This window comes from Antedon mediterranea, chromosome 3 (assembly GCF_964355755.1).
Source record: "Antedon mediterranea chromosome 3, ecAntMedi1.1, whole genome shotgun sequence".
In the NCBI taxonomy this organism is placed as follows: Eukaryota; Metazoa; Echinodermata; class Crinoidea; order Comatulida; family Antedonidae; genus Antedon; species Antedon mediterranea.
In genome coordinates, this window is record NC_092672.1 from 11,874,949 (window position 1) to 11,887,104 (window position 12,156).

General features: G+C 33.4%; 5 protein-coding genes across 5 annotated transcripts; all 5 read left to right on the forward strand.

The window, feature by feature from the left end:
* The first annotated feature begins 357 nt into the window (after nucleotides 1-357).
* Nucleotides 358-1,869, forward strand: LOC140044031 (limbic system-associated membrane protein-like). The gene has a single exon (XM_072088512.1). It carries the CDS (start codon nucleotides 358-360, stop codon nucleotides 1,846-1,848), a length of 1,491 nt encoding a protein of 496 aa, XP_071944613.1. The 3' UTR covers nucleotides 1,849-1,869.
* Nucleotides 1,870-3,718: 1,849 nt separating this feature from the next.
* On the forward strand, nucleotides 3,719-5,213 carry LOC140044888 (limbic system-associated membrane protein-like). Its single transcript, XM_072089585.1, has one exon. The coding sequence runs from the start codon at nucleotides 3,719-3,721 to the stop codon at nucleotides 5,207-5,209; it is 1,491 nt and encodes a 496-aa protein (XP_071945686.1). The 3' UTR covers nucleotides 5,210-5,213.
* A 3-nt stretch (nucleotides 5,214-5,216) lies between these two features.
* LOC140044032 (uncharacterized) lies at nucleotides 5,217-12,113 on the forward strand. Its single transcript, XM_072088513.1, has 2 exons — nucleotides 5,217-6,868; nucleotides 10,598-12,113. The coding sequence occupies exons 1-2, from the start codon at nucleotides 5,400-5,402 to the stop codon at nucleotides 12,075-12,077; spliced, it is 2,949 nt and encodes a 982-aa protein (XP_071944614.1). The 5' UTR covers nucleotides 5,217-5,399; the 3' UTR covers nucleotides 12,078-12,113.
* LOC140044900 (cell adhesion molecule 2-like) lies at nucleotides 6,909-8,572 on the forward strand. Its single transcript, XM_072089597.1, has one exon. The coding sequence runs from the start codon at nucleotides 7,121-7,123 to the stop codon at nucleotides 8,570-8,572; it is 1,452 nt and encodes a 483-aa protein (XP_071945698.1). The 5' UTR covers nucleotides 6,909-7,120.
* LOC140044899 (uncharacterized) lies at nucleotides 8,815-10,601 on the forward strand. Its single transcript, XM_072089596.1, has one exon. The coding sequence runs from the start codon at nucleotides 8,815-8,817 to the stop codon at nucleotides 10,264-10,266; it is 1,452 nt and encodes a 483-aa protein (XP_071945697.1). The 3' UTR covers nucleotides 10,267-10,601.
* Nucleotides 12,114-12,156: the final 43 nt, after the last annotated feature.

Genomic DNA, 12,156 nt, shown 5'->3' on the forward strand with positions numbered 1-12,156 from the left:
GATCCTATGCTACCACAGTTAGGCTTATCAGCTCCATGGATGAGGACAGTAGGAGTTCAAGTTCCTGGTGAATGTGAATATGATGTAACGTATAATACACAAGTTATGCCACAGTTACGACAGGTTTACTACTCACAAAGGGTGTACCCACCATCCTCTCTGTAATGCTTTTTTCATTTTTTTTAAACCAGTAACATAATTTAATATTTGAAATGGCACATACGAATAATACTTTAAATACACCAATCATACTAAATCTACAGAAAATGTAGTATAATGAATTTGATTCGGATTCATTCTGGAAAATATATATTATTGTGAATCAAGATTTTACACAAGAGAAAAGCTGTATTTGAGATGATATTACATCCAACATTTTTGTTTATTGCATTTTTACTGCTCAACAAAACGTTTTCCTTTCCTGAATTTATAAAACAGCCAGAGGATGAAAGCCGAGCCGAAGGAGAACTTACGTATTTTAATTGTATGGTGAAAAATCTTGATGAAGGTGAATATGTTTCATGGCTTCATAATGGTCGGAAAATAAGTAGAAAAGATATAATTTCTGATACAAGTATATTTGATCGTTATTCAATAGAGTTTGATGACGTATTTAGCACTTATAATTTGCGAATTAAGAATATACAGAGGCGAGATGTAGGAATATACGCATGCGCAGTTTATGATGATTCTGACAATGTGGTTGCAGAGACTAAATCTTCTAACTTCACAGTACTTCAAATTCCTGAGAAATATTACCCATTGTGCTCTAATATAAAAACAAGTTATAAACTTAACCAAAACATTGTTGTTGTATGTTCATCAGAAAAGACCTATCCTCTGCCTAGTTTAATTTGGAAGCGAGACGGTATCAATATTGTATCACAATTGGAGGAGAAAACATCACGAGATATATACAAAGTTTCCTATTCAGTTAATGCAAAACAATCCGACAACAGAGCTATATTTATATGTGAATTAACAACATCAGCAAACCCATCTATAAGAAGGAATTGTTCTGTTGGACCTATCAACGTTTTATATCCTCCGGTTGTTAGTATTAAACAGACAAGTGATATCGTTCTTGGCGACGAAGCCATCTTTATTTGTTATAGCGATGCAAATCCACAAGAGAATATTTTTCAATGGAGTTTTGACCCACCTATCAACAAAAACATGTATTTCTTAGAAAATGAATTCATTCTAAGAATTACAAATGTAGTAATCAGTTTAAATGATACAATTGTTACCTGCGAAGTAGAAAATTCTGTTGGAAGGAGCTATAGCAAATTAAACATCAATATAAAAAGAAAAACCTCATTTGATAGTAGCGTTAATGATAACGAGGGAAATGGAAAAGGCGGATCAAAGAAAAATACAAATGGGTTTAAAACAGAAGGTACAGAGGACGACGGTGCGACGATAGGAAACAAAGAAAAATCAAAGAATCAAAATAGTAATCAAAATACAATACAGACAAGATCCCAAGACAAGAAAAACAGCACCGATGTATCAATATCATTAGTTATAACCATTGCAGTTGTATGTATTATAGTAATTCTAGGATTGGCATTGATACCTGTTGGTTACATGAGATATACACGAAGACAACCTAGTGACACCATCAGTAGAGGAAGACCTGTGTCAATACCTGATGTATACTTTGAACCTAGAGATCACATAGATCCTATGCTACCACAGTTAGGCTTAGCAGCTCCTTGGATGAGGACAGTAGGAGTTCAAGTTCCTGGTGAATGTGAATATGATGTAACGTATAATACACAAGTTATGCCACAGTTACGACAGGTTTACTACTCACAAAGAATGTACCCGCCATCATCTTTGTAATGATTTTTCCAATTTTCTAAAACCAGTAACACAATTTAATATTTGAAATGGCACATATGAATAATAGTTTAAATACACCAATCAAACTAAATCTACAGAAACGGTAACACAATGAAATTGTTTTGGATTCATTTTGGAAAATATACGTTGTGAATCAAGATAATACACACGAGAAAAGCTGTATTTGAGATGATATTATATCCAACGTTTTGGTTTATTGCATTGTTACTGCTCAACAAAACGTTTTCGTTTCCTGAATTTATAAAACAGCCAGAGGATGAAAGCCGAGCCGAAGGAAAATTTACGTTTTTTATTTGTATGGTGACAAATCTTGGGGAAGGTGAATATGTTTCATGGCTGCATAGTGGTCGGAAAATAAGTAGAAATGATATAATTACTGATACTAGGGTATTTGATCGTTATTCAGTAGATTTTGATCCAGTATTTAGTACTTACAATTTGCGAATTAAGAATATACAGAGGCAAGATGTAGGAATATACACATGCGCAGTTTATGATGATTCTGGCGACATAGTGGCACAGAGTAAAGCTTCTAACTTTACAGTTCTTCAAATTCCTGAGAAATTTTACCCATTATGCTCTAATATAAAAACAAGTTATACACTTAACAAAAAAATTGTTGTTGTATGTTCATCAGAAAAGACCTATCCTCTGCCTAGTTTAATTTGGAAGCGTGACGATATCAATATTGTATCACCATTGGAGAAAGAATCATCACGAGATACATACAAAGTGTCCTATTCAGTTATTGCAAAACAATCCGACAACAGAGCTATATTTATATGTGAATTAACAACATCAGCAAACCCATCTATAGGAAGGAATTGTTCTGTTGGACCTATCAACGTTTTATATCCTCCTGTTGTTCGTATTAAACAGACAAGTGATATCGTTCTTGGCGACGAAGCCATCTTTATTTGTTATAGCGATGCAAATCCACAAGAGAATATTTTTAGATGGAGATTTGACCCACCTATCAACAAAAACATGTATTTCTTAGAAAATGAATTCATTCTGAGAATTAGAAATGTAGTACTCAGTTTAAATGATACAATTGTTATCTGCGAAGTAAAAAATTCTGTTGGAAGTAGCTATAGCAAATTAAACATCAATATAAAAAGAAAAACCTTATTTGATAGTAGCGTTAATGAAAACGAGGGAAATGGAAAAGGTGGATCAAAGAAAAATACAAATGGGTTTAAAACAGAAGGTACAGAGGACGACGGTGCGACGATAGGAAACAAAGAAAAATCAAAGAATCAAAATAGTAATCAAGATACAATACACACAAGATCCCAAGACAAGGAAAACAGCACCGATGTATCAATATCATTAGTTATAACCATTGCAGTGGTATGTATTATAGTAATTCTAGGTTTGGCACTGATACCTGTTGGTTACATGAGATATACACGAAGACAACCTAGTGACACCATCAATAGAGGAAGACCTGTGTCAATACCTGATGTATACTTTGAACCTAGAGATCACATAGATCCTATGCTACCACAGTTAGGCTTAGCAGCTCCATGGATGAGGACAGTAGGAGTTCAAGTTCCTGGTGAATGTGAATATGATGTAACGTATAATACACAAGTTATGCCACAGTTACGACAAGTTTACTACTCACAAAGAATGTACCCACCATCATCTCTATAATGATTTTTCTAAATTTTCTAAAACCAGTAACACAATTTAATATTTGAAATGGCACATATGAATAATAGTTTAAATACACCAATCATACTAAATCTGCAGAAACTGTAACACAATGAAATTGTTTCGGATTCATTCTGGAAAATATACATTGTGAATCAAGATATTACACAAAAGAAAAGCTGTATTTGAGATGATATTACATCCAACATTTTTGTTTATTGCATTGTTACTGCTCAACAAAACGTTTTCGTTTCCTGAATTTATAAAACAGCCAGAGGATGAAAGCCGAGCCGAAGGAGAACTTACGTTTTTTAATTGTATGGTGAAAAATCTTGGTGATGGTGAATATGTTTCATGGATGCAAAATGGTCGTAAAATAAGTAGTAATGATTTAATTGTTGATGTAAGTGTATTTGAGCGATATTCAATAGAATTTAATGACGTGTTTAGTATTTACAATTTGCGAATTCAGAATATACAGAGGCGAGATGTAGGAATATACACATGCGCAGTTTATGATGATTCTGGCGACATAGTGGCACAGAGTAAAGCTTCTAATTTCACAGTACTTGAAATTCCTGAGAAATATTACCCATTATGCTCTAATATAAAAACAAGTTATAAACTTAACCAAAACATTGTTGTTGTATGTTCATCAGAAAAAACCTATCCTCTGCCTAGTTTAATTTGGAAGCGAGACGATATCAATATTGTATCACAATTGGAGGAGGAAACATCACGAGATATATACAAAGTTTCCTATTCAGTTATTGCAAAACAATCCGACAACAGAGCTATATTTATATGTGAATTAACAACATCAGCAAACCCATCTATAAGAAGGAATTGTTCTGTTGGACCTATCAACGTTTTATATCCTCCTGTTGTTAGTATAAAACAGACAAGTGATATCGTTCTTGGCGACGAAGCCATCTTTATTTGTTATAGCGATGCAAATCCACAAGCGAATATTTTTAAATGGAGTTTTGACCCACCTATCAACAAAAACATGTATTTCTTAGAAAATGAATTCATTCTAAGAATTACAAATGTAGTAATCAGTTTAAATGATACAATTGTTACCTGCGAAGTAGAAAATTCTGTTGGAAGGAGCTATAGTAAATTAAACATCAATATAAAAAGAAAAACCTCATTTGATAGTAGCGTTAATGATAACGAGGGAAATGGAAAAGGCGGATCAAAGAAAAATACAAATGGGTTTAAAACAGAAGGTAAAGAGGACGACGGTGCGACGATAGGAAACAAAGAAAAATCAAAGAATCAAAATAGTAATCAAAATACAATACAGACAAGATCCCAAGACAAGAAAAACAGCACCGATGTATCAATATCATTAGTTATAACCATTGCAGTTGTATGTATTATAGTAATTCTAGGGTTGGCATTGCTACCTGTTGGTTACATGAGATATACACGTAGACAACCCAGCGACACTATCAGTAGAGGAAGACCTGTGTCAATACCTGATGTATACTTTGAACCTAGAGATCACATAGATCCTATGCTACCACAGTTAGGCTTAGCAGTTCCATGGATGAGGACAGTAGGAGTTCAAGTTCCTGGTGAATGTGAATATGATGTAACATATAATACACACGTTATGCCACAGTTACGACAAGTTTACTACTCACAAAGAATGTACCCACCATCTTCTTTGTAATGATTTTTCCAATTTTTCTAAAACCAGTAACACAATTTAATATTTGAAATGGCACATATGAATAATAGTTTAAATACACCAATCAAACTGAATCTACAGAAACCGTAACACAATGAAATTGTTTTGGATTCATGTTGGAAAATATACGTTGTGAATCAAGATAATACACACAAGAAAAGCTGTTTTTGAGATGATATTATATCCAACGTTTTGGTTTATTGCATTGTTACTGCTCAACAACACGTTTTCATTTCCTGAATTTATAAAACAGCCAGAGGATGAAAGCCGAGCCGAAGGAAAATTTACGTATTTTAATTGTATGGTGACAAATCTTGGTGAAGATGAATATGTTTCATGGCTGCATAGTGGTCGGAAAATAAGTACAAATCATTTAATTACTGATACAAGTTTAATAGATCGTTATTCAATATACTTTGATCCAGTATTTAGCACTTACAATTTGCAAATTAAAAATATACAGAGGCAAGATGTAGGAATATACGCATGCGCAGTTTATGATGATTCTGGCGACATAGTGGCAAAGAGTAAAGCTTCTAACTTTACAGTACTTGAAATTCCTGAGAAATATTACCCATTATGCTCAAATATAAAAACAAGTTATAAACTTAACCAAAATATTGTTGTTGTATGTTCATCAGAAAAGACCTATCCTCTGCCTAGTTTAATTTGGAAGCGTGACGATATCAATATTGTATCACCATTGGAAGAAGAAATATCAAAAAATACATACAAAGTGTCTTATTCAGTTATTGCAAAAAAATCCGACAACGGAGCTATATTTATATGTGAATTAACAACATCAGCAAACCCATCTATAAGAAGGAATTGTTCTGTTGGACCTATCAACGTTTTATATCCTCCTGTTGTTCGTATTAAACAGACAAGTGATATTGTTCTTGGCGACGAAGCCATCTTTATTTGTTATAGCGATGCAAATCCACAAGAGAATATTTTTAAATGGAGTTTTGAACCACCTATCAACAAAAAGATGTATTTCTTAGAAAATAAATTCATTCTGAGAATTAGAAATGTAGTACTCAGTTTAAATGATACAATTGTTACCTGCGAAGTAAATAATTCTGTTGGAAGTAGCTATAGTAAATTAAACATCAATATAATCAGAAAAACCTCATTTGATAGTAACGTTAATACCAACAAGGGAAATGGAAAAGGCGGATCAAACAAAGATACAAATGGGTTTAAAACAGAAGGTACAAAGGACGATGGTGCGATGATAGGAAATAAAGAAAAATCAAAGAATCAAAATAGTAATCAAGATACAACACAGACACGATCCCAAGACAAGGAAAACAGCACCGATGTATCAATATCATTAGTTATAACCATTGCAGTGGTATGTATTATAGTAATTCTAGGGTTGGCATTGATACCTGTTGGTTACATGAGATACACACGAAGACAATCTAGTGACACCATCAGTAGAGGAAGACCTGTGTCAATACCTGATGTATACTTTGAACCTAGAGATCATATAGATCCTATGCTACCACAGTTAGGCTTAGCAGCTCCATGGATGAGGACAGTAGGAGTTCAAGTTCCTGGTGAATGTGAATATGATGTAACATATAATACACAAGTGATGCCACAATCACGACATGTTTACTATTCACAGCGTATGTATCCAACAGTGTCACTCTAACTAGTCTAATCGTCAATGTAAAGTATTTATTTAAACTGGTAACATATAATTAAACCAGTTGTTCCATGTTACGGAAAAAAGGAAATTAGATCATAAGTAGAAAACTGAATCAATATGACAGATACAATGTAGACACTAAGATATCAGTCCATCCATGAGTTTTGACAAACTATTTCTTTGAATTAACAGTTGTTATGAACACCTTTATTTAAGCTTTATTATCCTTTAAAATGAAGTTTCGAAGCTACATGTTGATTGTTATTCCATTTTTGTACGAAGCATCTTCATTCACTGGATTCTTAAAACAGCCGTCAGACGAGAGCGTAGCTGAAGGTGAGCTGACATTTTTTAGTTGTATTGTACAGAATCTTGATGGTGGTGAATACGTTTCCTGGTTGTATAATGCTCAGAAGATAAGCAAAAATGATATAATAACTAATAAAATGCTTACTACTCGCTACTCAATAGACTTTGATCCTGTATTTAAAAAATACAATTTGCAAATATATGACATCCATCGAAGCGATGAAGGACAATACACTTGTGCTGTTTATGATAAAAATGAGATTATAGTAAAACAATCAAAAACAGCAAACTTTACCGTACTGCAAACTCCAGGACTAAATTATCCAATATGTACACTGAAAAAACAAACTTACATTGTTGGAGAAGCTGTTGTACTTGTCTGTATATCAGAAGTAACAAAGCCGTCAGCAACGTTATCATGGGTGAAATATGGTGACATTATTAAGGAAAAGGTTGTCAATGAAATGGTGAACGGAAATCATCAAACATCTTTTTCATTTACTGCAAGAAAGTCTGATAATAGAGCAATATTTATATGTGAATTGACAACACCAGCTAACCCATCGATTAGGCGAAATTGTTCAAGTGGGCCCTTCAACATTGTATACCCTCCTATAGTTCATATTCAACAAACAAGTGACGTCATTTTGGGCAATGAAGGCATCTTTATTTGTTACAGTGATGCGAATCCACAGGAAACTACATTTGAATGGAGCTTTGATCCACCCATTGAAGAAAATATGTATTTGTTGGAAAGTGAAAGAATTTTAAGGATTGAAAATACAATAAGTAGTTTAAATGGGACAAGTGTCATATGTAAAGTTACTAATTCCATTGGAAGTGGATCTAGTAAATTAATATTGAAAATTAGAACGGAAGAAACTATTAATAATGTAGTTGAAACAAACAATGGAAAAGAAACCGACACGTCCGAAAAACCTCATGAAAGAAATAAGTCTAAGTCGAAGAATCAAAATTTAAACAACAATCAGCAGTTATTGCAGACTAACTCGCCAAACAACAACAGTACTGATGATATTTCAATTTCGTTGGTTGTCATAATTGCATTGGTATGCATTATAGTAATTCTAGGTTTGGCTATGATACCTGTTGGTTACATGAAATATACACGAAGACAACCCAGTGACACCATCAGTAGAGGAAGGCCTGTGTCATTACCTGATGTATATTTTGAACCTAGAGATCACATAGATCCTATGCTACCACAGTTAGGCTTAGCAGCTCCTTGGATGAAGACAGTAGGAGTTCAAGTTCCTGGTGAATGTGAATATGATGTAACGTATAATACACAAGTTATGCCACAATTACGACAGGTGTACTATACACAACGGATGTATCCTGCAGCTCCACTCTGAATACTCAATAACTAGCATTATACAGAAACCTGTAACACAATAACAAACTCATCAAGACATCTTGCAAAAAATAGTAATGTTCACCGTTGAATATTAAATGATAGTGGTTTTAGATGTTTACAAACTAAATATGTCGCTGAAATAAACAACCGAACTATGCTTTCCGATGTAAGGAAGACAATCATTTGGAAAATCGTTTAAAGATTTAAACATACGTTAACATTATATTCTTGCAAATAATTATGTTTTCAAAGTTATATTGTACTGTTTTGTTTATTCTCACATTATTTTTTCATGAAGCGATTTTATTTTCTGGATTTGTAAGTCAACCATCTGATGACAGTCGTGGAGAAGGTGAACGTGTATATTTTAACTGTATTGTTGAAACTCTCGACACCAACGAATACGTTTCTTGGTTACATAATAGACGTATAATAAGTAATAATGACGTCATTGTTCTGGACCAATATATGGATCGGTACACTATAGATTTTGATTCAGACTTTGGAAAATACAATTTGAAAATCAGAAATATTCAGCGTATAGATAAAGGACAATATGAATGTGTTATATATGATAGCAATGAGAACGTTGTCAGTAAATCTTGGATTGCAAATTTAACAGTTTTAGAAATACCCCAAGGGTCTTACCCAATTTGTCAAAACACTAAAATGAGTTATATCGTTGGACAGCGCGTGCTTCTTGCATGTATATCTGAAACAATTTCTCCTCTTGCTCTTTTGAAATGGAAACAAAATGATATTGATATTTTGACAGGAATAACCGAAGACACATCTAGTGGTAATTATAAAGTATCTTATTCATTTATTGCAAAACAATCAAACAATCGAGAAATATTTACATGCGAATTAACAACACCAGCAAATCCATCTATCAAAAGGAATTGTTCAATTGGACCCATCAACATTCTGTATGCTCCTGTTGTTCGTATTGAACAAACACGTGACGTCATTCTTGGCAATGAAGCGATCTTTCTTTGTTATAGTGATGCAAATCCACAAGAAACTACATTTGAATGGAGTTTTGACCCAGCAATTGATGAAACTTTGTATTTATTGGAAAATGAAATAATTTTGAGAATTAAAAATACAGTACGTAGTTTTAATGGGACAAGTGTTATATGTAAAGTTACTAATTCCATTGGAAGTGGATCTAATAAATTGATAGTGAACGTAAAAACTAAAGAGTCCATACATATTGCTAATGGAAATAGTGTCAAAGACACAACACACTCTAAATATGACACACCAATCAAACAAAATAAAGATGCAAACAGCAATCAACAAATATTGCTTACTAAATCACCAACAAAGAACAACAGTAATAATACAGATATTTCAATATCTCTAGTTGTTATAATTGCAGTGGTATGTATAATAGTGATTCTAGGGTTAGCATTGATACCCGTTGGTTACATGAGATATACACGGAGACAACCTAGTGACACCATAAGTAGAGGAAGACCTGTGTCAATACCTGATGTATACTTTGAACCTAGAGATCACATAGATCCTATGCTACCACAGTTAGGATTAGCAGCTCCATGGATGAGGACAGTAGGAGTTCAAGTTCCTGGTGAATGTGAATATGATGCCACATATAATACACAAGTTATGGCACAGCCACGACAGGTATACTATACACAACGGATGTACCCGGCATCTTCGTTGTAATGGTTGTTGTTCAAGATATAATAACACAAATTTAATATTCCTCGTAAATGTGAGATGCCACACGTAAAATTACTCTCAAAGAATGTATCCAGCAGTTTTAATTTTAACATTAATAAGTTGATTTTCATATAAACCTGTAACACAATAACAATCTTATCTGGACACATAATATTAAACAATTACATCATCAATATTCAACGTATTCTTAATTTTTACTTAATTCTATGCAGTTTGATATACCATGTATTGTTTGAACCAACTAGACTACATAACTTATAAACTTGCTTCAATAACGGCGTAGCAGTCAAATCAATGGATAATGATATTTAAGCATGGCACTAAACATTTTTTATAAACTCTTCTGTACTCCTTTACTGTTGCTTACATTTGTTTTATATGAAGTGATTTCTTTTTCTGGTTTTCAAATTGAACCGTCGGATATTAGTCAGGCAGAAGGTGAGCTGGTGTATTTCACATGTATTGTTCGAAAACTTGATGATAGTGAATATGTTTCATGGTTACATAATGGACACAAGATAAGTAATAATGGCGTGATTATCACCAATGCATACTCTCATTATTCAATGGATTTTGATTCAGCATTTGGTTCATACAATTTAAGAATTCAAAACGTACAACGGAGAGATAAAGGAGGATATACATGTACCGTTTATGATAGCAACGATCATCAAATTGTAGAGAAATCGAGGACAGCTAATTTTACAGTTTTAGAAATTCCTCAACAACAATATCCGATTTGTACTTCGACTCAAACGAGTTATCGTGTTGGTCAGAGTGTTGTTCTTGACTGTATTTCGGAAAAGACCACTCCTCCAGCTTTGTTAAGATGGGTACATAATACTAGAGTTAGTGAATCAGGATTACAAGAATCGTTAAATGGTAATTATGAAAAGTCTTATTTATTTACTGCAAAACAATCTGATAACAGAGAAATATTTACATGTGAATTAACAACATCAGCAAATCCGTCATTATATAGGAATTGTTCAATTGGTCCTCTTGATGTTTTATATGCTCCTACTGTTCGAATTGAACAAACACGTGACGTCATTCTTGGTAATGAAGCCATCTTTATTTGTTATAGTGATGCAAATCCACAAGAAACTACGTTTGAATGGAGCTTTGATCCACCTATTAGTGAAAATATGTTTGTGTTGGAAAATGACATAATTTTGAGAATTAAAAATACAGTAAGTAGTTTAAATGGAACAAGTGTCATATGTAAAGTTACTAATTCGATTGGAAGTGAATCTAGTAAATTGATAGTGAACGTAAAATTGAAAGAATCTATTTATAATATAGTTGAAACGAACAATGGAAAAGAAACGACAAAGTCTGAAAAACCAAATGAAAGAAACGACAATAAACCGACAAATCAAAATACAAACAGCAATCAAAACATATTGCATACAAGATCGCCAAATAACAGCAACAACAACAGCAGTACTGATATTTCAATTTCGTTGGTTGTCATAATTGCATTGGTATGCATTATAGTTATTCTAGGGTTGGCATTGATACCTGTTGGTTACATGAAATATACACGTAGACAACATAGTGACACCATCAGTAGAGGAAGACCTGTGTCAATACCTGATGTATACTTTGAACCCAGAGATCATATAGATCCTATGCTACCACAGTTAGGCTTAGCAATTCCATGGATGAGGACAGTAGGAGTTCAAGTTCCTGGTGAATGTGAATATGATGCCACATATAATACACAAGTTATGCCACAGCCACGACAGGTATACTATACACAACGGATGTACCCGGCATCTTCGTTGTAATGATTGCTGTTCAGAACAAATAACACAACTTTTAAAATGATTTGCCATGTTGCAATACCATTGTAAATAGATCATAAAT